At 36.6% G+C, this 26,533-nt stretch overlaps 1 protein-coding gene across 4 annotated transcripts in view; it reads right to left on the minus strand.

Annotated features, from left to right (window-relative positions):
* The window catches only part of MCPH1 (microcephalin 1), a 120,081-nt gene extending 103,930 nt beyond the window's left edge, over nt 1-16,151 (minus strand). For 3 of the 4 annotated variants that reach the window (XM_085217915.1, XM_085217916.1, XM_085217917.1), the window contains exons 1-8: nt 16,023-16,151; nt 13,488-13,579; nt 11,620-11,738; nt 8,076-8,151; nt 7,416-7,536; nt 6,984-7,124; nt 5,320-5,412; nt 2,417-2,620 (exon numbers count right to left, since the gene is read on the minus strand). In XM_085217915.1, the coding sequence (XP_085074041.1) occupies nt 2,417-2,620; nt 5,320-5,412; nt 6,984-7,124; nt 7,416-7,536; nt 8,076-8,151; nt 11,620-11,738; nt 13,488-13,579; nt 16,023-16,041 (865 nt within the window). In that variant the 5' untranslated portion in view covers nt 16,042-16,151. Of the gene's footprint in view, nt 1-2,416; nt 2,621-5,319; nt 5,413-6,983; nt 7,125-7,415; nt 7,537-8,075; nt 8,152-11,619; nt 11,739-13,487; nt 13,580-15,454; nt 15,530-16,022 lie in introns of those variants that run through there. The other variant, XM_085217918.1, reaches the window with a different exon arrangement.
* Nucleotides 16,152-26,533: the final 10,382 nt, after the last annotated feature.

The following is a 26,533-nucleotide window of genomic DNA, read 5'->3' on the forward strand; positions in this document are numbered from 1 at the left end:
ACATGCATTTTCTCCTTCCTTATTTTTAAATTGCTTAATAAGAAAACACTATTCTTTGACATTATGAAATGCAGCAATTAAGGATCATCTTTCAGTACACTGTCACAAAACATAAAACACATTCAGTGGGTTCATACATTTGTGAGTGTACACTTATATAATGTAAACCTGCATCTATTTTATTGTTTGTGCATCTATTTTATTGTTTGTTTGTTAAATATCATATAGCAATGTACACAGATGTAAAGAACCCAAAAGAGCAGATCAGCTCAATTCCCACTGATATATACATAGTTACCCTGTAACATTTCAAGTGAATGATCTCATAAGCATGAAACCCAAATTATTCTGTCCTTTAAATAATAAATTTTATATAGTGTATTGATGCTTTGTGAAAGATTTTTGTTTCTGCAGTAGATACATCCAACAGCAAAGTTTAGGCCCTTACTGAATTTATAACATTCTTACAAAATGGCTGTGTAGGTTATAATGGATGCACAGGTTGTTTTTCACAAGAAAGATGCTGAGCAGTGGAATAGAGCAGAGACTAGGACATCCTGGCCAGGGTCAAAAATACATCCAGAAGGCTTTAGCAATACCCAGTATGATCAAACATGAATAATGCTGGGCTTTTGCAAAGGAATACACAAGGGGAAGACTGCTAAATAAATGTAAAATTAAACATATAATTAAATTTATGCTTGCTAGCACAGCATAATAGATATCATAAATGAAGAATGGGGGCTTCGTAGCCTTAAAATATTTTCTGATATGGGTTTTTTCTTAAACATGGCTTTTATAAGTAGGAGAGCAGGGTAAGGAAGTCTGGCACAGAACAAAACAGGTATAACAGCTTCAAGGAATATTGCCCTCCTGTATTCATAGAAATGCACAGAATGATCCTAAAAACAATAGATTGGTGATAGACTTCATATGGAAAAGTGGATGTGTTGTTTAGACTGTAACCCTGCAGTACCTAGCCAACAGGGCAACATGAGAGTAACTACCTGTGATGGGAAGAAAAAACAAAAAAGTATATAATGAGAAGTGTGTCACTGATCAAGCGCATGTTTTCTCCTTTGCCACGAGGGCGTACATGCCCACTATTGCAGTAATGAATAAAAACTTTGCTGCTTCGCTGAGATCTTTGCTTGATGGAAAATTATTGGAACTGAGCATTTTCACAGTATCATTCTAGAATTTTCGTGAGTTGCAAAGACTTAATATTCTAGTATATATTTGCATTGAAAGAACTTATGCTAAACTAAATTAAGAATGTTCAAGTATAAATAATATTCTTAAAATTGTTATTAAAAGCAAAGATCAGCTCCATATATACAAAGCCATAACTGAAAGAGATGCTTACTTCACACATCGTTCAGCTGCCCCAAGGGAGAATAGTCTTCAAGGGACCATTTCAACTCAAAATATTATATGATTTTGTGTGCCTTCTGGCTCCTACACGCTCATTTAAATAAAAGTCTGGACTGCAGCATATTTTTCTTTCTGTGTAATTCTCAAGCATTTTTCCATTGAGAATGACATTTTGCATTTAGTTGTACAAGTATTTCTAATGCAGAATGGTATTCTTTTGTTTTCTGTCTCTATGTATAGACTTACCAGGAGTGTGAGTACAGCAGTTCATGCTGATTCTGTAGGATGGACATAGGCATACTGAGGCAGATCGTTCTCAAAATTTAATCTAGACCTGCAATTTCAGCTTTTTCACCATCAGACGTACAATTTAATGGCACACTTTCTGTATGTCCAGCTAGTTTAAACTTCTTCTTTATTAAAGCATAATTTGCTGTAAAAGACTTTTTTCTGCCTCTTTCATAAATAGTATGTAGCTTTCAGAAACACCTATCAGTTGAGCCCATGTCTCTAAAAGATTCTTTGCAAGAAACTTCAGGAGGATTCTGGGACTATTTTAGACGTTGTGGCTGGACTTTGTTCAAATCAGGTGAGAAAAAGAAGTCCTCATAAGAAGCCTCGACAGTACACAGATCCTTGCTATCTGTAGTAACCCAGTGCAAGAACTCCTTTTCAGACCCTGATGCATTCAGTTTAAAGCTAGACAGTGTTTGTAGTTGATTTCTTTTTCTGTGTTCTGTAAGACTATCACTTCCGCCGAAAGGGAACCTTCTATCAAATGAATGTGTATTTAATTCTTCTCTGCTCACAAGTGAATTAGAGAGACTGTCATTCAAAGCACTGTTAACAGTAATTAACTCAGCAGTTTTTGGGGAAGAAGTAATATGAACCAAGTCCTTGACTTGTAGAAGATAAGTTTTGTTTGCAACTGAAGTAGTCATTGTACTTTCATCCTTATGGTTTTGCTCTGAAAACTTTTCTAGATCTTTTATTTCTAAAAACAAATTATCATGCAAAGTATTCTGCAAAATCCGTTTTTTACCTAAGCTTCTTCTGCTAGATTGCTTCTGGATTAAGCTCTTCTGGTCACAACTACATGAGGGAGAATTCCCTGAAGCATTCATAGAAACGTGAGTACGAGTCTGAGTATCGCAGATGTTTTCTACCTCTTTTTTCTGTCTCTTTGATGTAATAGTTCCAAAAAAGTCATCACAACTTGAGTTTAAGCAGTCTTTCTTTTTTTCTCCTGTAAAACATGAAAAGTAGCAAAAGTAGCAAAATAAACAGTTAAGAAAACAGGAACAGAACAAAATTTCTAAGCGAAACACATATGAAATTATTGAAAAGAAAAAGCAAGGATGTAGCCACTTACCTGAATGTTCAGTGGCCAAGTTATTAAACAGAAACAAAGTATATTGACAAGAAGCTGCAATAGATTTTACTATCATGTATTCCTATGTGTTAAGTATTTACACACCCTATCTTAAAACAAAACAGAGAAAATCTCTAACGTGTGAGAAAAGCAGCATGATTTTATATTGATAGAGTTAGCTGGAATCTATATAATCATTTTTGCTACCACAGAATTACTCATCTTCTTGTAGTTTTCCCAGAGTTAGGAAGAAATTAAACACACAGTAGTAATCATAATCTACGTACCGACATACTGTAATAAAACCAAACAGAATGTGGAAAAAGATTACATACATTTTAGTTATTCTAAGAAATTATTTTTGGAGATGATAAAAAGAAACCATTCATAGCCCTTCACAGTAAATTCCTTTGAAATAGGCTTGCATCTTTGATTATTCAAAATACAATTTTAAGAATCCAGTTGTTCCATACAATTTTCTAGACCTTTTTTTTTTTTTTTTTTTTTTTTTTTTTTTTTTACAACAAATGTATGCTGAGTGCAAAGTTTCAGCAATACTTCTTTTGTTAGTGCTGCTGTAGGTTTTGGGGAAACAGCAATCTTATTTCCTCACTAAATATAAATAACGATTTAAACATATGGTATGGTTTGGTACATTCTGAATTAAGCTGCAATTGAAATGTCAACCAACGCACTCTCATAAGCCTTACAAACAAACAAAAGGGTCACCATGACTGAATATCAGAGATGGAAACTGCACTGACTATCATCAGGGACATAGAGGACCACTCCAAAAGTAAAGGCTCCTATTTATTTCCATGGAAACTACAACAGATACAAAGAGCATAAGGACACTATTTGATAGAACGAATTCTTAGCTACGAAACACTACTTTTCAGCATAGTCACCACCATTAGCTGTGCATTATTGCCAGCGACAAACAAGAGTCTGCATACTGCACTCATAGTAATCTGCACTAGCAGGGGTGACCCAGTATTTCACAGCTGATATAACAGCATCATTAATGAAACACACCACCTTGCTGTGCTCACGTCCACTGTTTGGTCACCATAACCGTTCAGGAAGCGTTGATGAATGTCAGTAGGTGCCACTTATTCTGCTTGGGAGAATTCAGTGACACACATTTGCTGCATACACACTTCCATGTCAGACATCATGTCAGACTGCCCCTCTGCTGCCATCTGTCACATGGCAACAAAATGTAATGGAGTATCGGTGAGAAGGTTCAACCTCTCACATCGTGGCCCAACATAATAAAATAGAGTGCATTACTTTCAAAGCAACCCTTGTAATACAAAAATCTATAGTGCAGCTGTAATGCTGGAGGGGCATATTCAAGGTAAAGTGCTCAAATTGATGTTTAACCTTATCAGCACACAACCAATTTAGTGAGATAAAAGAGTTTGGTGGTATAGTTATGCTACTTCCAGTATCAAGCTACTACTACGTTCTGAAATTACATGAAGGCATATCTAGCTGTGTCAGGATGCCACTGTGTATAATTTTGCCTCTGTTCTCATGTAAGCCAGCAGGACAGATTTTCTGTATGATGTCAGTACAACACTTAAAAAAAATAAAAAAAAAAGATATACACTGTAGTGTTGGAGGAGAATGGAGAAGGCAGTCCAATCAAGTGGTCTTCATTATGAATTCCAAAAGCTGACACCTTACTTTTCTACTAAAATCCAACTTACCTTTTTGTTCTGACTGAGAGAAAACATGCAGTATGAAGTATATTATTCATTGTGGACATTATTTCTTAATGCTGTTAAGAAACCCACAGATGTAGCTTAACAACTTTCACAATCACTCTCTGCCTCATGTCCTGCTACTACCTCAAAACACAGGCACTAAAATCCAAAGCACTGAGTACAAGAAACTTAACATGTCGCTTTCTGAATACTTAAACTGGAGAGTGCATTAGTTTTTCAGATTTTTCATTTGAAAATTTGGAAGACAGTCCAGTTTTGTGAGTTTTAATTTTTACCCAGTTCACTTTGTTTCCACATCACATCACTAAGCCCTTTGTTCCATACATAGAATCATAGAATTGCTCAGGTTGGAAAAGACCTTACAGATCATCAAGACCTAAGCATACTACCCTAACTCTAACAACCCTCTGCTAAATCATGTCCCTGAGCACCACATCCAAACGGTTTTTAAACACATCCAAGGATGGTGACTCAACCACCTCCCTGGGGAGCCTATTCCAGTGCCATGAAATTCTTATATCAGTAAACTGATAGAATGCCAGAACAAGAAGCCATTAGCAAGGAATAGAATTACTTGTCACACAAGAAAGTGACACAGGCAATGTGGCAGTAAGGCACAACATTCACACAGCGTGACTTCTCTTGCTCCAGTTCCTTGAATTCTTACTCCTGCACACTCTGCCGATTATCAGAAAGCTAAAATAATTCAACTTTAAATATAAATAACAAACATATTAAGTCCTATTTTGAATGGTGATAGATTTGCATAGTAAAATAAGATATACAGATCATGTATTATGTTTCAATTCTCTAACATGTAAGTAAGGTTGAGATAGTTACCTTGCAATAATGTGTCTTCTGAATTAGTCACAGAAGTAGACAATGGGCAATCTCCTTGTGAGCAACATAGAGGCGCTTGAAACTTTTGGGAAGCTAGGAATTTGCAAATGATAAATTAGTCAGCTCTATGTGCAGACATACAAGTTTCTACAGCATCTATTCATATCTCAAAAACAGTTCAATTTTAAGAGATATGTGGTTGCTTTGACAACTAATTATAGACTGCTTAACAGTATCTCAAACTTATTTACTCAGAAACAATTTATTAGGTTTTTCAAATGAATCAAATTTCTTCTAGAAAATTCAGTACCATATTTTTTCTGAAATGAAAGAACGAAAGAAAACTAATGATGAAATGTGCTTCTAAAAGCCAGTTGAGATCTTTTAACCAAAGAATCTGGTAACTTCTGCAGCTAGTAGAGATGCCTCCATAGAGCAGAAATGCTTTTCAAAATCCTTGGAAGCATTACCTTAAAACTGCAAGAGAAAACAAATATAAACCATGCTAAAACAAATAAGATTTAATTTTTCATCAATATATAACTGTTTCTATAATTTCCTTTCACAATTTTATTTGGAGACATAAAGTGACAGTTCATTTGACAGATTTCTTGAAACTTCAAATGCTACAGATTTTTCCCTACCGTGAGACAACACAAGCACTAATAAATCATTTGAAAACTCGAGTCTAGATTAAATCACCAAGATCTGCATTTTCAAGGCAACTGGTTTTATTCACTTAGGTCTTTTTTTGTTACTTAAATCCCATTCTTCAGTACGTGAACAGGTGCCTTAGCATTTTGGAACTCCTTTTTAAACTGTTGGCATGGAAGTAATAACATTACAATCTTTGTCAACTATGGGATTGACATTAGAATTTAGTAGGAAATAAGATTTAGAATCTTGCTATAAAGTTCAACCAAGTTATAACAGCAAATTACAAACTTAAAAGTCTATTTTAGTCATTATTATTCCCAAACTGTATTATGATTAAGAAATTCCATTTTGTTAAAATTGTCTCCCTTGTCATCTTATGTCACCTTCAATACAGAAATGCAAAACTTGGGAAGAAGGGAGTACTGTGCAGTGATCCTTCAGCTATGTGGTCAGAGGCACAGAATACACACAAGAGATGAGTGTTAAGAACTTACAGATTCTAGGATCAGCTCAAATCCAAATGACTTAGAAGGAAAAAATATACTTAAGATTTAGGTTCAATCATCATATTTAAGAGGCATTCAGGTCAAATCATAAAAGAAAGCATCAGGTACAAAATAGGCATAATGACAGCTCCAATTCCAGGCTGTAAAAGAAACAAGCACCACCCTTTCTGCATGCATCATTTAGAACAGTATCTCTTTGCATTTCAGTGGGATTCAAAGCTCTAAACAGTCAGCGTTCATTTCAAATGAGTTATGGGCTAATGAGCTGATGTCTTGCAAAATGCTACCGACATTATGATTAATACTAACTGATTTCAGTGGCTCTATCTTGCTCAATTCTATTCAGATATTTCCATTTTGAGTCTAGGTAAGTAAATATTTCAAGAAAAGTACAGTAAGAGTAATTCTGAGAGACAGCAGGAAAAGTGTGGCAAAAAATGCAGCAATAAAAATGGTGGCCATTTGTGTATGCTCATGAATAAATTAAGTTTAACTTCTTACCTGTAGGAGAAAGATTTTCTCTTTTCTCCTTCATCTCATTTATTCTTCTTTCCATTTCATTGCACTGATTTCTTATTTTAGAAACAGGGCTATACACAAGTGAACCATCATCTTCAAACAGTAAAACCGGTATATCACTTTCTATGCAAAAAAAAAAAAATTGTACATTATTAATTATTTATAATAATTTCTAATAACAATTTGTACTACAACAGCTTCAGATTGAGTACTGCTTTGTTTAAAAAAAACAAACCTCCAACAAAACACAAATTTGCAAACAGCTCTGTAAAATGTAAATCAACTTTATCCGTTGTAGTGATGTGCACAAAAGCATAAAAAGAAAGAAACAAACAAATCCTCAAAAATTCATTCACTTTAAGGGCTTTCAAGAAATAACTAAGATATTTGAATATAATCCAAAGAAATTCTTACCTGCATTAATTCCTATCCTTTGTTGAGCTAATTCCTTAGCCATCTGGTCCAGTCTTCTCTGAAGCTTTCTATCATTTTCTGGAGTTTTCTCAACAAAGTCCTTTGGCTGCATACATTTGTGCTAAAAAACATGTAAAACTATCAAGTATATGGTTAAAACCTGCCCTAACTAGACTTCCTTTCTGCCTACCATTTTAACACAGTATCTATTATCAGTGTTTAACACTGGTTTATGATCACTTCTTTAATAGTTCTACATAATTGCAAAGTTAACATTTTCCAAAACTAATTGTAATATGAATCTACGAAGGATTAATAGATATTTTTAATCAGATTTTAGTAAAAGGGAGATGAAGATACGAACTTTTTTTTTTTCTTTTTTTCTTGTTTGTTTGTAGCAACGTTACTGCTCAAAAGTTGTGCCTTTTTCCACTCAAAATGAGGATTTTAGTACTTGTCACAATTCAGTGAAACACAAGGTACACTGAGGTTAGTTGATCTGGATTAGCAGATCATTTTGTTATCATTTAAATCTTCACTTCTTTATATATCAATATAAACACTCAACTATTATCTTTAAAAATCTACTCAGAGTTTACAGGAAGCTCTGAAAATCAACTCTTCAAATGCTTGAGGTCAGGCTATTAGAATTTTACTCACTTTTAGTGGTAACCCTTCATTATTGTATACTGCAGGAAATAAAGATTCATCAACCCGTACTCCAGTTTCTCGACATCTGTGTAATAAAATAGAGCTGTCATATTTAGTTTTTAAGAATAAGAACTTTTGCTGGAAAAAAGAAAAATTTCTTGAGTTCTGCATTCATTAAACCCTTTCCAAGTACGCATTCTTAGCACAGCTACTGCAATGCTAAAAACCCAAACCCCAACAACTTTACATATCAAATAAAGGACATGACAATTTTTTGTCCTTACAATGTTCTCTAAATTGCTGCATCAGTGCCCTAAAACTTAAAGATAATACACTTATACTATTCCCTCACACATTCAAAAATCACTGAATGAAATCAACCTGGACCAAGTCACGTGATTGTAAGATTCAGCCTTTTTTTTTTTATTTTCTGGGGATTCTAGGTTTTCATTCTTCATGAGCTAATGAGATACTGAATCGTTATTTGTCATTCTGATGACAGTAAAGACTCACCTACAATCTACAGTACGTCAGGAAAAGTAAGAAAAGAAAGGATAATGCTCCTATTCTGATAAATGAAAATGTGGGTTTCATCTGATCCTGGCTCTTAATTCTTACCAATTAGTTGCATTTTCTGCCTTCTCTTCATATATACAACATTAAGATCAGCCAAAACCATTGCAGACTACTAGAATTCCTCTAGAAGACTATGATTCTAGTGACACCTAGTGTCAAATTGCTTTAATGATCACATTTGTAAAAGCTAACACAAAGTTTAGAGTTTTCTGGAGTACCAATTAAAAATGATAATCAACCTGCTAAATTTCTGTGGCTATTATTAAAATCTAGATTAGGATTTTAAACCAGTTTGTTTTTATTTTTTAAATAAATGTATTCTGGATTTATGAATTTTTTGAAATTTCAAGTGCCATCCTATATTCAAGTTTTCTTCTGGATAACATTACTTCCTTTTAAACAATGAAACCACATTTATTCCATTTATGCTCAAGTACACTCATGAAGAAGCAGCTTTATCTCAGGCAGATCATTGGCAAGAGCACTCTTAAGTAAGAGGAAACATTCACACAGGCCCTGACATTAATAACTTGTGCTGGTTTTTAAAAGAAAAGCAAATATTACAGTTTTTCAAGTCAAAGGGCATGTTCCTATGAAAAGTTTATGTACTACTCAGGGGAACATAACAGTGGAATCCATGCAGAGCGGTTCATAAGTAGTGGTTCAACAGCTGTTAAGTGGGAGAATACTTGGCATAAAGTAGAATAATCAGGAAATGCTGGAGTAATTGTGGATGAGTTGCTTCCTTGTTTGGTGTTTTTAGAGCTCAAATATCAGAGAGTAGAGCCTGGATTAAATACCGCATAGTATCAATATCACAATATCCAAGAGCATATAAGAAAACAGTCGAACTTTCCCATTTTGCTTTGCTACATATTCATAGAATAAGGATGGTCTGAGGCAATATTATATTTGTTTGTTTGTTTTTTAATAAACTGCTTAATTGCTTCAGGATTTTTTAAAATCCACATAAGCCTTTGCAGTCTATCTTGATTCTGCAAGGAGTTACAGCCTAACTACATCTTGCTAAAAACCACCTACTATTTTTTCAGTCAAATTCTCCAGTCAAATTCATGTGAATTCTCCAATTCTTCTACTAGGGAAGGAATAATGTACATTCATTCCCTATTCAGCATCTTTATATTAACCTTTGTTTCATATGAAAGAGGGATCTCTGACTCGCCATTCTCGCCTCTTTTCCAGGATGAATAATTCTTGTTTCTTCAAATCACATGTTGTGAGAAAATAATCTTACACTTTCAGTTATTCTCAATGTCATTGTCTGCCATCATTCTGAACATATCCCTGGCCTTCTCACTTCAGCTACCAGAAGCATCACAGTCGCCAGCTCTTTTTCTCACTGAAGTTTTCAACCACCTTGATGTCTACTGGGAAGGCAACACGGTGGGCTGCAAGCAATCCAGGAGACTTCTGCAGTGCACTGAAGATAACTTGCTGGACCAGGTATAAGACAAACTGACCAGAGGGGAAGCATTACTGGAAACGGTGCTCACCAGTGCAAAGGACATAATTAAAGGGTTAAGACCATAGGCATTCTGAGCTGTAGTGACATGTCCTGGTTGAGTCTGTGATCTTGAAAGTTACAGGCCTGGCAAAGAGCAGAGTCAGAACCCTGAACCTCAGAAAAGTGAATTTCCAGCTGTATAAAGAATTACTGGATGGAATCCCCTGGAAAGCTGACTTTATGGACAAAAGAGTGAAACAGAGCTGTCAGCTCTTTAAGGACATCCTTCTGAGATCAAACGAGCTCTCCATTTCAGAAACCAGTCAAAGGAAGCAGGAAACCAGCATGGCTGAGCAAGGGCTTGCTGATCAAACTGAGGGATAAGAAGGAGATGCACAGGCAGCAAAAGCAGCGATGTATGGCAGAGGAGAAAGATTACAGAGAAGTTTATTCACCCATCATTATCATCATTGCCCCTATCTCAATAAAGCACATCTCTGTATCTTCTAAATCAGATGATTTCTCCAGTTGCAAGAAGACATATACCAAAATGTTGCCCTGATGCTAGGAATACTTGTAAGAATGTCAGGAAGATACTAGCTTTTTGTTTCCTATTGAACAGCTTACATTTTCCTTCTAGATACTGTCACAACTTTTCATTTGATGTTGGCGTCTTGACAGAGTTAGTTTCTTGACACTTAAAAGCTTGATCTCAAAGCTGCAGAGCATTGTGTTGTTTTATCTTATTCAGACTGCTATTTCTCTAAGCACATGATACTTAATTGATAAGGACCTTTTACTTCACTTATATTCTAATTTCCATCATCACAGCAATTTAAGAATTGGAGTGTTTGAATATAACATTTGTGTATTCTTAAAAACCAGTAGTATGTTTTTACACTTTATCAGAAATCTAAGTTAAGCTTCAACCACTTCTTAAACACAGAGGAGATGCCACAGACTACAAACAAAATGGCAGTGATGCTCAAATTTTTGGTTGTTGTTTTGTTTTTTTAATATAACTTTTTCCTTATGGTAGTCAAGAATCTTCAAGCAGTGCCATGCTAAACCTGACAAATGTCTTAAGAGACAGACTACATACGAATCTTTTTCTTTCTTGCTATGAAATATTCTGCCTATAGAGACTAAGTACAGAAACAGTACAAATACTTCCTTCATTTTTGTCCCTGATCAAATGTACTTTTTCATATGGAAATGGAATAATTCAATTCAGCATAAATATCCAGTCTTCGCTGTCTATGCATGCCACCTGAGAGCAAAGGAGTGAAACACTAAACAAATACACCATGCAGCTAATTCAACACACTCATTTTCAGTAGATAACACACCATCTTTCTGTGGAAGTAACATTTTATAATAGAAAAAAAAAGTCATAAGAAAGTTATCATTTACTCATAGACTTAACAGTGTTTCAGGTACATAGGAAAAAACAGGTCGTTTTTGTGGAATTTTATGGAATAGGTCACATTCATTATACTCAGTAGTACTCACTTCTCCACCCAGAGAACAGAAACAATCTTTACACCAGCATTCTGTGCTTTTCTCCATGTAGTTGAATGTCCATCTTTGAAGACTACATGGGTCACACGCTTGTTGAAAGTTTTTGAAACCTGCAGAAGTAAACAGAGAGCTCATCTTTGAGTCTGAAAATCAGAAAATATTAATGAAACTAGATGGAGTGGTCTGCTTCTCTTGCATGAAACACTAGCATAAGAACTTATTCTAAACAGTATGTCAAGGATTGCTTTGATCTTTTCTGTATTTGCAAAAAGCCCGAAGCAATCAAAGCCCAAGTCTGATTGTCAATGCAAAACAAGCTGGAGGGCTACAGTAGCCTTTTATTTTCATTTCTTTTCTCTGTGCTACCATTTCCATTTCCCCACTCTTTTTGTATCACTAATCTTACAGCATTATTGTTTAAGTAGCCAGAAATTGTTATGAAACCATCAGTACAGAAGTTAGTTGCCACTATCCAAAGACTCCCAGATACAAACGTATTGTCATTTCTAGTTACCAGGCTCATGCTTTAGCCCACATGCTAAGGAGACTTGATGCTTGTCAAGGCTTTGCCACCAAATTATGGAGCATCACTACCTTAGGCCTCCCTCTCACAATGAAGCCATCAGTCAGGGTACAGTCACACGCAGTAGTCCTCTCTTTCATCTCTGAGCCTGGAGGTCATGCATTGATCAGTTGGCCTCAATTTGGTACATCTGAACCAACCATCAGTGGAAAACACACAAAAATTCACAATTTTCTTTCCTGACAGAATAAGCCAAGCCAGTACAGTACCATATGCTCAGCCCAACAAAAGGTAAGGTAGTGTTCAGCCAGGAGTTAAATAATGAAGGGACAGGATCACCCCTTTTTGGTCCTGGTGAATAATCTCAATAGTCTCACCTAGCTCCATGGTCTCATATATACCTTTCATCTTATCAAGCTACTTTCAGATCAACAAAATACAATTGTGAAGCCATTTTTCATGAGTAAAACGTAATGCCACCAGAACAGAATTTAATAGACTTCACAGCACAGCCAAAAAAAACAAAAAAAAACCCACCAAAAGAATTTATTAGTGAAATTATTTATTGTGAGTTGTATTTCCTTTTACAATAAAAAGAGTTCTTCTGTTCTGTCATGCTACCTCAGCTAAATTCATACAAAAAGTGAGGCTTTGGGGACATCAGCAAAACTTCCTAAATTACAGTGAGATACATCTACATGTGCCCACTTACAAAGCACTGGGAGTTCACGTAAGTGTTATTTAGAGCATAGTGCGGGCTTTAAAAAATCTCCACTAAACAGTAATAGTGTGGAGGAAGGCAAGATGCCTGTTTGGCTGGTTTTTAGTTTAAAGTTTGCATCTACAACCCAAATATATTTTACGTGGAAAAATCACCAAGACATATGCAAAGACTTTTAGATGTATTTTTACATGCACTTTCTACAAATGAACCACATTTGTTGGAGACTCAAAAGAAGAATGTCACAGTATATAGGCTAGAAAACACTGTAGTAACAATGGACCAGCAGCCTACAAGTTATAGAAAACAAAGCAACATGTAAATGACTTAGGTTTTCAACCTTCAGATTTGGTTTGTCCCCAGTATGGAGCAAGACCAATACTTCATAGCCTATTAACAGGCACAGAAGTTTATGTATACCTAAGAAGGCTTTATATGTATTTTTTATCTGCTACTAACAAGACTTTTAAAGCATAATCATATATTCTCAAATTTATGATTATTTTCCTTCCTGCCCTTTAAAAACTCCTACTACAAAGAAATACACAAGCAGAACAAGCTAAGTTTGGAATTAAGATTTTTCCTATTCTATTAATTTCAAAATAGTTTTCTTACTTTTGCTCCCATATCAAGAAGTTGCTGCTCAAAGGCTTTCGAGTAATTTTCTGTTCTGCTAGATGACCAAACTTCTACGAATGCATATATACCTGGAATCAGAAGAGGGAAAACAATAGATATTTAAGTGCACTGTGGTAAAACTAATTAAATTGTCCCTCAGAAAATAATTTGCTTTAGTACTCCCTTCATACAGACTCAGTAGTAAGAAAAGCTTTAAACAATATCTCAGATGTTAGCAAAAGAATTTCTTTTTTTTTTTTTGAGTATTTCTGCCCATTAAATTACTTGCAATGAACTAACAAGATTGGCACTCATTAAACAATTTCTCACTTTTTAGAACACATTACAAACTCAGTAGGCAAAACAGTATCTTTCCATAGCTAGTTTTAATCACTGCTAATCTTCAAGTAAATAAAAAAATGTTAAGATAAGTTGTCAAAACACAAGCTACAGAAGGTATTGAAATAAATATGGAATTACCTTTTCAGCAAATCTCAGTAAAAATATGTAGAAATAACCATTCCCAACTGACTTAAAATTCCACCTTATCTACATCAAATCACCTTGAAATTAAGTATCTATCACAAAGGCTAACGAGTTTTCACGTCAGCTGCTTTACAGAAGTTTACATATATTGCACTTAAGCAGCTTACTTCATCAATCAGAGTAAGAAACTCTTTAAGGACTAAAATAGCCTTGGCTCAGTAAGTCTTAAAAAAATAAAAAAAACACAAACCAACAACAACAACAAAAAACTCCACAATCTCAGATGTATTGACAAAGAAGGATAAACAAATGAAACTTTTAATAATTCCTTTGTTAGTTTGGCTTAGGATAACCTATAACTGCATTGGACATACCAATTTCCCCTTTTGAATAGTAGATCAGGAAAATTCCAGAAAACTGGAGGAATGCCAGCTCACCAAAACCAACTTTAAGCAAACTGCAGTCCAGGCAACACTCAGAGCTCAGAAATAAGATTGAAAGCTTTGATTTAAATTTAAAAGGTTCATCCTCAGCAAAAACTGTTTAACTATCTCTTCTGATGGGGAAGTGTGTATGAAGCAAAGATTTAAATTCCTCCATGCCAAAAAAAAAAAAAAAAAAAAAAAAAAAAAAGCACCCATTAGCATTCATTGATGCTTGCTGAACATTTATGGAGACCGAACAGTGGATGTGGGCACTATGAGGGGTGCGTTTCATAGTGGTAACAGTGGGTAACCTCCAATGTGTGGCATGCAGATTCTTGTTCATCACTGACAAAATGCACAGCTAATGGTGGTAACTATGTTGCAGTACAATATTTTGTACTTGAATTTGCTCTCTTGAATAGTGTTATTGTATCTGTTGTAGCTGTAGGCAGCATTTCTTTAGGAGTTACATACATTATGCAATGAATTGAAAGTTCATACATATCATCCATGTTCTTAAACGTAAAACAAAATTACATTCTAACTGCAGTACTTTCATAAAGATGTTTTTTTAATTGCTACAAATTAGAATCATAGAATCGCTCAGGTTGGAAAAGACCTTAAAGATCATCGAGTCCAACCACAATCTAACCATACTACCCTAACTGACTACTCTCTGCTAAACCCTGACCACCACATCCAAATGGTTTTTAAACACATCCAGGGATGGTGATTCAACCACCTACCTTCGGAGCCTATTCCAGTGCTTAAGTTTTTAATCTATAAAAGAAATAAGAAACCTTGAATACCTCCTTAGCCAGATCAGATGGAAATAAATGACTATCAGTGCTCTAATTTCAGATGCTGATGGGACCGGAAGCCTACACCAATTTCCTCATTTCACCCACGTTCATTTTAGCACTGGACCAGGACAGCTTTTTGCTGGGCTGTTCTTTTGTGAAAAATATTGTGCCCACGTTCAAAACAACCAAGGTTTTCTTCTCCTTCTTCATCAAATGCTTTAAAACCTTCACAGCTGCAGTGCAGACCTACCAGCGAATGTCACACGCTGGGAACTCAGAGAGTTCTCTTCAAAGCAGCACGAACTTGCCGTAGGACCAAAGGGATGCTTTACAGTAATTGCCCCACTTAGGAAACAACGGAGAAAACGCTTTGTAGCTTTTGTATTGAAAGAGAAAGCCAGAAAGCCCAGAGCTTTTTTGAGCTAGAAGAGCTTAGAAAGAGCAAGATTAACAGGCCTGAAAGGTGGTCGACAACCAAGAGGGTGACCCAATGAGGGAGAAATTTCGCAAGACGCAAGGCTCGCCGAGCCGAGGCCCAAGGCTCACGAGGACGGCGGCAGCAGGGCAGGCAGAGACGGCCGCCCTGCCGAGGCACACGGACTCCGGAGCGGCCGTGAGGCAGCACGGCACTGCCCGCCCCGTCCCTTTCCTTCCTGCGGCTGCAGGGCGAGCCACACCAGAGAAGGCCGCGCAGGAACGAGAAGAGCGCCGCCAGCCGAACCCTCACCGCAGCCCCAGGGCCGGCGGCCCCAAAGGGAAGGCCGCGTGGAGGCGCCCGCTGCAGCCCAGCGGCTGCCCCCGCAGAGCCCGGCCGCTACCTTTCAGCACGGACTCCATCAGCGGCTCCGGTACCCGCCACCGTTCAAACTTCCTCCGCGCGGCTCCGCGGCGCCTGCGCGGTGCTGCCGGACTCTGCCGCGCCTGCGCGGTACTGCCGGGTCACCGCCTACGGCTGGAGTGGGAGTTGTGGCGGGAGGGGTGATGATAAGGCGGCTGCGGGCGGAAGCGTGAGGAGAAGTGTTACAAACGGAGGGTGGTGGCGCGCTGGAACAAGTTGCCCAAGGAGGTTGTGGATGCCCCATTCCAGGAGGCATTCGAGGCTAGACTGGATGTGCTCTGTGGCAATAAAGATGCAAAATAAAGGTGCTACATTAGTACTTCCTTCAGAACCATTCCTAAATTAGAGGTTATGAGTAGAATAAGGAAACATCTGTGAGCTTTTAATGGACTTTGAAAGTATGTAATGAAGCTGGGATGTTAGGAAATTAGCGAGCAGAGAAAATTCTGTCTCTAAATAGATTTTGGAGGATAATATGCTGAAATGTACATTTAGAGTGGTATGCTCTTGTTCCCTAGTCGGTGAAGATAGTGAAGGTTAGTGACTATGGGAATCTGGTACAGCTCATTAACAGAACAGACACCAAAGAAGACTGCTTTTGGGTTACTCACCTTTTTGTGATGGAGACAAATACCAAAAGTATCCAATGAATTTAGGGTCTTTTGTCTTAAATGGTTGAAATTTTGACCTCACAGTTGCTTCAGGCATTATGAGAGCTTCATTATCTGGTAATGGCAAAAATTCACATTTTCATGAATAGTTGGTAGTTCTTGTGCAAATATTATCCTTCAGTTCTTCCTTAGCATTCATTGTCCCATAGTACTTACAGAAAGAAATACATTTTTGTGGTTACTATGTTACCAATTTGAATACATGAGGATGTTTTAGCTCTTGTGAGGCAATGAACTCCTGCAAATGGCAATGGATGGCAGAGAAATAAACTTACTTAATGTAAGTGCCCACTTAACAAACTTGCTGGACTTGCTGATACACAATTTCATGGTGTACATAAACTGGGGATGTAGCATAAGGTGGAGTGATTTCTGTACAGCCAGTACAACGTAAAAATTACAGAATGCTGCAAAGTGTAGAAAGGGTTTTACAGGTTCTTTTACCTCTGAAAAGGGAGGACAAGTGAAAGCAGCATTTCACTTGACTTCCTAAATGAAGGAGTAGATCACGTTCCTAAGAGGTTATAGTCCTATGAAATTCTAAATATTTCCTAAACATCCAAATAATCTTGAAAAAATAATTGGAAAAACAAAGCAACAATGGAGTGGTTATACTAAATTTAATGAAGAGGAGCAGTATTCTCAAGTACTTATTTGATAATTCTGAATATTCCCTCTCCTTGTTTGATTTAAATTGGAAGGGATCTTTGAGGTGAGGTACTGTAAGGCACTGTAACAAAACATGAGACAAGGCTCATGCCTCTGAAACATGGCTCATATGGTGGGCTATGAGTCACTTCTTAAGACTCACATTGAATCATATGAAAAATATCTAGAACAATTAAGACAGTTTGTACGTATTAAGTATACTCTTGATTTATTTATTATCAGGAGGTGTACTTTGGTTGACTGGTTTGTTTTGTGGGCTGATTTTCAAGTAGGACAAACAACTTTTTGATCCCTTTTTATTTTTGTCCATTCCTAAGTTTCCAAGTGTAAACCATGAATCTCAGATAAACTGAAAATGCTGGGTGTGTTACCTCACCCAGAATAGCAAATCTTGGTGAGACAATCTACGTATACAGCACCTGGGTGTTTTTAAACCAGAATATATTGGAAGAGGTCTTCGCTACAATGCTTCTTCGCTATTATAGGTGCAGAGATAGGAATAATTGGCTAGAGGAGCTGCAAAATGTGCACCTTGCCTTCATGGACAAAGTTCTAGAAAGTAGTTATGATTGTCCATTTAAACCATTATAATCTCTTCTGTCAAGGTGGGCTTCTCAGTTTATCAGTAAAGCTAACTGTTCTTGTGAGTTCTTTTTGCTCTTTGAATGTGGCTTTCTTAAATAGCATACAAAACTGTAGTGTTTCAGTTGCCATGTACTATAATATTAATACTGAACTTTTAGAACTTTACATAATCTATACTAGAATCTTATGTACGTTGTCTCATGGCCACTTAATTATACTCTGATAGACTAATATTTCCAGCTAATGAGCTCTGTCATTGCAGCTGCTTGTTTATTACTTTCTAATTTCATTGCATTCCAATATGTGAGCTCATCCAATTGTTTCTATATTCCAGACTGCGTCTCTTTTAATAAAGCCTCTGTTTAAACCATCTGCAAATTTCATTAACACACACTTTAGTTCCAAGCTCATAATGAAAGTAACAATGTTAGTAGACTGGATCATAGCTGGATCTAAAACTTTAATGGAATTAAAACTGGATCATTCAGGATCTCCTTTAGAATATTGTCTTTAGCTCTCCCTCTGCTATGAACTATTTTACCTCACATACTTTTCCAGCTTAACATCTTGAACAACTGCATTTCTTTTTCATGTGAGGTAACAATGTACCACATATCAAACTCTATATAATACTACATATTATAGCAGTGCAGATTCAATCTCTTTTACCTTTGTCCAGAAAAAAAATTCCTTAGCAAAACTAGATATCATGATTGTGTGATCACAGGAATCCTAATTTATGTCACTGATATTTTTTGTTCCTTTCTTCCATTGGGGGGCATTTATTGCCACCAAATACTTTTTCCTTTCTCTTGCCTTAGTTGAGATAAACGTTTGGAAAATCATTCTTGACAAGTTTGCAGCAGAAAGATATCTTTGGGCACAGGAGTAGCCACCTCTGACTGGTTAGAACTGAATTTTGATGACGCACAGTGGAATTACAGGCCAGGAAACTAACCCGGAATGGTGCTAATATAGCTCAAAATTGGGGCTATACAGGCGAAAGGATACTCTGACATTTTTCATACTGAACTGTTATCTGACACTCATGCTGGCTATAGTTTGTGCAGAACTGTTGCAGATAAGATAGAGGAGTCATGCCTCAATAGTCTCAGAGGAATTCTAGTCTCATTACTTCTCCACAAGCAGAGTGCCTCCTGAGATTGCCAACATTGGCTTTATGCTTCTATTCCACAGGATAATGAGAGCTTTTCTGTTTTGTGTAGTAGTTCAGTCGAAACAGAAGGGGAACTTCTTGTCTCATATTTTCTCTGTTTATTTTAGTATATGTTTTGTAGAGTGCTAGTATGTAGCGGTAAAGCATTCAAACAAACAAACAAACAAAAATTTTAATAGCCAAAGTAACTTTGTGAACAATATTAGAAAAAGAATCTTGCATGAGCTTATCAGATAGATGTGCATTTATCATTGGCAAAAACCTTTACTGGTAGTTCTTATTTGTCTTTGACAGTATGTGGACAAAATTATGAGGGACATTTATTTCTTGTCATAAAGGAAGGGTAATCTTATGGATCACGGAGTCTGGCAAAATTGTTAAATTTTTTCATCATTGAGATGGCTGTCCATTTTCTAATGCTGATGTTCATGATCAGGAAAATGACATGTTTAGTGTGAGAACTTTTTCAAGGAAGGAAAAAACAGTTATTATTTTTTCTTTCAGCTGAGGCAGAGGCACTAATTTTATTTTCTCTTTCTATCCTGTAATTTAAGAAATCGCCCCTTTTAGATCCACAACAAACCTGCTGACACAGCACTAGCTTTAGTTTGAGTCTGCAAAATGCTGATAATAGGATAGAGACATACCCTTGTAAATTTTAACTCACCCAGTGAGACAGTGTCTTTGACATACTGTGATCCTAAAGGCCTATCACAGAAGAAAAACACAGCACCATGCTGAAAAATAACAGTCCATCATATAACTGAGAGCATTACTTGACAACATGCTAATAAGCAGATGTCTCTGTTGTTCATGCTGTTGTGGAAAGCTTATGTATCTGCCCTCCAGACAGCTTTTACTGCCTGTGGTTCAGGCTATGATAGCAGCTGTAAAGGGGTGGAAAAGCTAGTTTATCTGACCTCAGTATAAAATTCTCTGTTGAAGGTTTGTGATATTCTCAAACAATGAATGCTCTCAAGCAAACTGACCGAAGACTGCCTGCTTTTCATCCAGTTTTTTGTGGAGATGCAGATGTAGACTATGGAAGATAGCATTAAGGAAGTGTATCCAAAATATTTAACGATCCTATTCTTACTTGGTAAATCAATATCAAAGATACTATTTAAAAGTAGTGTCCTTTTGGATATGTTCAGCCTCATCTTGGTGATACATGTGAGAGCAATTAAAAAAATTTCCACCTCCTGCTGTGAGCTCCACAGTTTATGAGTCTCAGGAAAAGTGATGGCAGGGTAAGGTTGGAGTTCAGACTGTGAATTGAGGCAGGAAAGAAGCTGACTCAGCTCCTGAAGAAGTACATAAAGAGTACAGTAGGAGGTGTAAATTTCTTATATCTTCCTGACATGAATGATTGAAGCTCATTTGAAGGCATCTAAAGTACTTTACTTCTGGAGTGTAGAGCTTCAAGCATGTCTTGTGGATGAAGTAGACACAGAAAGACATCAACAGTTACTGTTTCTTCAAAAACAGACAAGGAACGCTATTATTTGTGTAACTATAGTTTGCCCACATCCTGTCAGCAGATCTTGTTTCCCAAGTTAAATAAGGTTTAAGTTCAGGTTCAGAAGAGTGTGACTGGCATACTTAAAAGTATGGAATAGATTCCATACAATTAAATGGACCTGGAAAACAGCCAAGCGAGAGAAGATACAATTTGTGCCTACAGAATGATGAGTTGCCTGGAGAGTACAACTGAAAAGGGCGGCTCTCTCTTCCCAATAAAGAAGCAGTGGCATCAAAGGAAAGTAGTGGAAGGCTGATGCAGAACAAACAACAGTAAGTGCTTTTTTTTTTTTTTTTTTTTTTTCCTGTGAAAGAGGAACTTAAAATGAAGATCTTGCAGACAGATGTTTTGAGTTCCAAAAGTGGACACAGAATTCAAATGGAAGCTGGAAGGAAAGCATACGGGGCCTACTAAATATATCATACCTAGGGTTAGTTTAGAAAATCCTGAAGCCATAGATAGGTTGAGAGTCTACCTGAGAAAGGACATTGAGTGGGTAAACTCTGACCCAGAATGCATGCTCCTATGTTTCTTAAGTTCAAATCTGTGAGAGTCTTAATGTTGTAGGAAAGGAATCCATTAAATCTTAGAATGACCCCAACTGGGAAGGGTAAGAATGTCATTAGAGGGACCTGAATGGGCCAGTGGGAACCTCGTTAAATTCAACAGGAATATATCCAAAGTTCTAAACCTGGGCGGGAACAATCTCTGGCAATAATGCAATCTGGTTTGGGGTCTCACTGGACAAGAAAAACATGGGTAAACTGAAGCAGGTTCAGTGAAAAGCCATGACATCTTTCACCTTATGCTATAGGTCAGGATGATGTTCTAAAGATGGAACAAAAACTATTTTCTGCCCTTCACTCCTAACAATCTGGTCTTTCAGAGAAGAACTGATCAATACTGAGAATGCTGTTTTCCAGAACATTATGAAGCACTTAGTTTTTAGTGTAGTGTTTATGAACAGTATAAATAGAGTCAACTAGGTAACTCCATTACCTAGTACCTTTTTGTACATTTAATAAAATGGTTAGTCTGGAAACATTATTTTTTTTTCTTCTTTTTCGTTCTGCTTGTTCATTTCACCTTCCTATTCAAATACATCTGAACAGTTTTTGGAATAAGAGCTGCAAAATGTTTTTGCACGCCTCTAGCTATGTTTAGTTATTTTTATTTGTTATCAAAGTAAGTAAATAGAAGAAGCACAACAGACCTAAGTGTAACTCACAGTACTGTTACATATGCAAGCAGATTGTAGGCTAGCAGCTACTGTTCCAGAACATATGACAAATATTAGACAAACTACCATTTACCGTTTTGATTGTTTCCATTGCTCATCATATATCTTTAGTCATCAAAGGTCAAACTAATCCTTATGTAATTCTGGTGCAGCCAGAAATGAATATAACCCATCTAATATTAAGTGAAAGAAATTCAGGAATGGATTATAAGGAAGAAGGAAATGGTAGATGGGAGACTTGGGAGTGATAAAGATTAACCTATTTGCTTTTCAGCTTTTTGAAGTTGGATTCAAATTCCTCAGTAAGGCACAGAGAGAATATATTTAGATCATCATAATACAACAAAACCTATCACAAAAGTAAGCAAATTTGTCAGTCTATTCAGAACATATGAAGCAAGATAGAAGAGTGCTCACCCATTAAGAGTAATCAGATGCAATGCTTGCAGAATACTTATATGAATTTATTTATTATGACAGTGTTTTTACTCTGTTGAGCTGTAGGTACGTACGTAATTTCTTAGGGATTTGCAATATGAACAGTATTATTTATACAGTAATCCATGGATGTGAAAATTTAAAAGGACATATATATCCACTGGAAAACTTTAGAAATCCATGGATTGGAAAGTATTGAAAGCCATCGATAGCCAGACTGTTGTTTGGCTTTTATAAGGTAACCTAAGGGTTTACAGCAATGGTTATTTTGGATGAAGTCCAAGACTGACATTATTTTGACTATCTAGCAACTCCATTTCCTGTATTCTTTTACATAATGTGGTTCTGATATATTGTATAACACAAAGCTAAACACTGAAAAGATTGTTTTGTTCTTGCTCTATCATGTTAATTCATATATGTTACATTACCATATGTAAAGAAATGTCAGTTGGAATAGTTAGTTTTTCTTTCATGCAGTCCAGCAGAGCAAAATAACATTTCTGAAACTGTTTTTTTGTTTTGTTTTGTTTTGTTTTGTTTTGTTTTGTTTTGTTTTCATCCAGATAAAGTTTTCACCTCGGTTTTGGTAAGTTAAAAATTGAGGCCTGAGACACAGATGTTGAAGACATCTTGTCTCACAGTAAAAGCAGTTTAGGCATGAAGAGCAGATTCCAGACTTGTGATTGAACTTTTAAAAATAATTTTGGGCACCTATGTTTTGGTGTGGTTATTGTATAGAACATTTTGCAGTTAAGATACAGGCCTTTAGAGAAGACAGTATGGAAGTATAGTGTTCATTTACAGCACAACAGCTTGTCTAGTGATTGCCAAAAAGTAAATACTCTTACCTAGAAGAAAATGGATGATTGATTATCCTTTCTCACTGACTAGAGAGATAAAGTTGTTTACAAGAGGCAAAGTATGTACAAATGATGTTGCCATGGAATGACAAATTCATTGTTTGTTCATGCTCTTTGTTAACTTCTTTTATCTTTCTAAGTTGCAGATGGTGTTAGAAAACATTGTCCATCTACTTCTGAAACAAGATATTTTGAGACATTGGGATTGAGCAACTAAAGCTGTTAATTGGTTTGGAAAAATCAGTGCTAAACATGACATTTTCAAGAAAGGCAGAAAGTTGGAGCAGATAAATACTTTATTCTCATTCTCATCTAGGACCTGCAGACAGCAGAAAAATTGTATGAGACAAAAAGCAAGTGCATACGTTGCTATACTTACTATACTTGCATAAAAAGTAGTATATAAAGCCTCAAATGGGGTTGTAAAAGGATTCATGCTCTAGAGACATACTCAGAGATGTAGAATTCATCTTCTTTGCCTTCCTGCTGGAACAAAAAGTTCTTATTGACAGTATATTGGGTTATATAAAGGATTTGAATGTCTCTTGAGGCTGAGGAAAGGATAAAGTGTTTTTACAGAGAGGAATTCTAGAAGGAGCAAAGCTCAGAAGAAACAATAGGATGAGTGAGGTCTATGGTGAAGGTAACAATAAGGAAAGGGAAGGACTTTAGATCCAATATGTCGTATTAGAAGCACAGAGAAAATAATACTAGGATGATGTATTCTTTCCAGAAGTTCAAAAACTCTACTATTCATTGTAGTTCTAAGTATGTAAATATCAGGAGCATTTCTGAACTTCACAACAACAGCAAGGATTGCGTTCGATTCCTCTTGTTTCAAATGCAAAGACCTGAAATATTTGGGTGTACAATTTTGAGGAAGTACACCCATGGTAAAAAAATCTTTGAAGGTGAAAAAGGTTTAAGAAATTACATCTTCCATTCACCCATGTGAATTCCACTGTTGATTGGAGCCATTGCTTACTGGCAGTAAGTTGTTAGACGTTAATGATACACTGTTGTCTGTATTCAGGTTAAAAGTACTGTCTTCTCCAAGACTCATTTCTGAGAGTGTTATCTTAATGATCTGATCTAGAGCAAGGTGGAAGGGTCGGAAGGAGATCTTGCAAATGAGAAGATTATTAACTGGGCTTCACTGACAAAAACAGCATATTATCATCTACAGTCTCATTTTTTTTTTGATAGCAGTATTAAACAAGGCCTCTGGTCTTTGCATTATTTATTGATGATCAATGTTTTTCCAGATTGTGCCTCTGTGTCGTGTGAGAAAAAAAAAGTAAAAAAATCAGGGCTTTATTGGAATCTGGCCTCAGAGAGAAAAAGAAAAATCATGTCCTTAAACCATACCTGTCTGTGATCATTACATCAGAATCATTTCATCCGTAGTATGAAGTCAGAGTATGACATATATTAAAGTGAAAGTTGTGCTTGATTGTTGAAGACAAGAAACATACATAATCTGGAAGGAAAAAAGAAGCAATAATCAAGAAAAAAAAAAAATTGGTACTAAAACAAGCATATTGAGTTTTAGAAAATTAAGTTATATCCACCACATCACAAGGAAGAGGCACACCAGAAGATGGTCTTTACATGAATCAAAGTTGAACAGTGCTTCTGGTTACAGAGAGAAAAACAGAAGAATCATCAATCTGAAATGCTTCAGGGAAAGCAGTTTCTTCATTTTTAAAAACTATTCTTATATAACTTTGCAGTCTCAGCTGAGTTTCAGAAGTCTCCTAGAAACTAAGAAGGAAACACAGCTAGCAATTTTTGCAATAGTTTAGGAGCATTGCTGTTCCACTCTGAAAGTAGGCTATCTGACCAACAGAGATAAAAACCTTATTTGCTAAATTCAGGGGTAACCAAAGTGATTCATAGATAATGACCGAAGATTTCACGGCTGAATGTGAACAGGTACCAGCAAGGTGGTGCTGGGGGGAGTTAATGTAAACTCTTCTTTTTAATGTGAGAAGCATGTAATAATGTATTTTCAATATGTTACGAGATACATCTACTTTATCAGTCTGATTTAATCATTCCCACTTCCATAGGAATGTTACAAGAATTAATTAGCTAATGTTCGTTCATTACATTTTCTCTGGGAGCCCTTATGTCCTGTTATGCTTAGCAGGAATATTTCATATCAAGTTTCATTGTTTCAAGAGGCTGTAATTTACTGTGATAAAATGGTGCAGCTCTTCTGTTTTGACCAGGAGGTCAGTCTGAATGTGAAGTAAACAGGATGGAGTAGTACATATTCTTTAAGGAGAGAGAGCTTTCCTCTCCCATGAACAGTTTTCACAATACAGAAAGAGGAAGCAGAGAGAGCAAGAGGGGTTCACAAAAATGGGAGAGTAGCAGAGAAGGAATGTGGCTGAGGTCCAGGTAAGACTGTTAGTAAGGGACAAGACTTTGGCAGTGACTGTTCTCTGCCATGTTTGTTCAGAAACATTAGAAAAAAGTCTTCACGGGGAAAAAAACAATCTCACAATTATAGAGGGAATAATCAGCTGTGTAATATACTTACTAAATGGGCCAACTGCACTTACAAAGCAAAAGCACTGCTTAGTGAATCTGTGACTTCTTTTTTAAGTACACAAAGGAAGGAAGAAAGCCCTTTCCTCAGTAGCAGAAATGCAAAGTGTAAAATTTCATGTGTTGCCATTGCATGGCACCATCCATAATGTCCTTGCTGCTTTCTGCCTGTCAGCACCTTCACTTCTGTCCATCACCTGAGAGATGTGGTTCTGCTCACTGTAGTGGTTATGTAGTGTCTAAACCAAATCTTTATTTAAACAAATACTGTAGCAGTAAGCTGAGCTAACTAAGAATTTTGCATACCACTGAAAAAATAATTGAAAATTAGTGTTACTTCCAAATAGGTTAGATCTGTCTGTCCTCCTTTGGCATAATGCTGAATGCACTTTCCTTATACACACTGTCATAACACCTCCCTTATCACTCTTTGACCTTGCTGTTGTCCTGCCACTTCCTTCTTGAAAGCAAACAAAAAAGCCCAGGAACTTCTTTTTGGACAAGGAACAGGAGCTGCAGCAACTTCAGTTCCTTTGCAGATTCCTGTCCCTTGGTCCTCAGCCAGCAGCTCACTGAAGCTCTGGAAGGTGTGGGAAAGTTGTCAGCTCTACAACGTTCCTTCTCCAGGCTCAAGAATTAACGACAGCTTGCAGCAGTCCATGTCATCTGAACAGAAAGTGAGGCACTTGTGGTATGTTTACCCATAGCTCAGGTAAAAAATTGCAGTTCTATACACAGATTAACAGTAGGCTTTTACATTCCCTGATGGT

The sequence above is a fragment of the Meleagris gallopavo genome, chromosome 2, assembly GCF_905368555.1.
Source record: "Meleagris gallopavo chromosome 2, MGAL_WU_HG_1.1, whole genome shotgun sequence".
Lineage (NCBI taxonomy): Eukaryota > Metazoa > Chordata > Aves > Galliformes > Phasianidae > Meleagris > Meleagris gallopavo.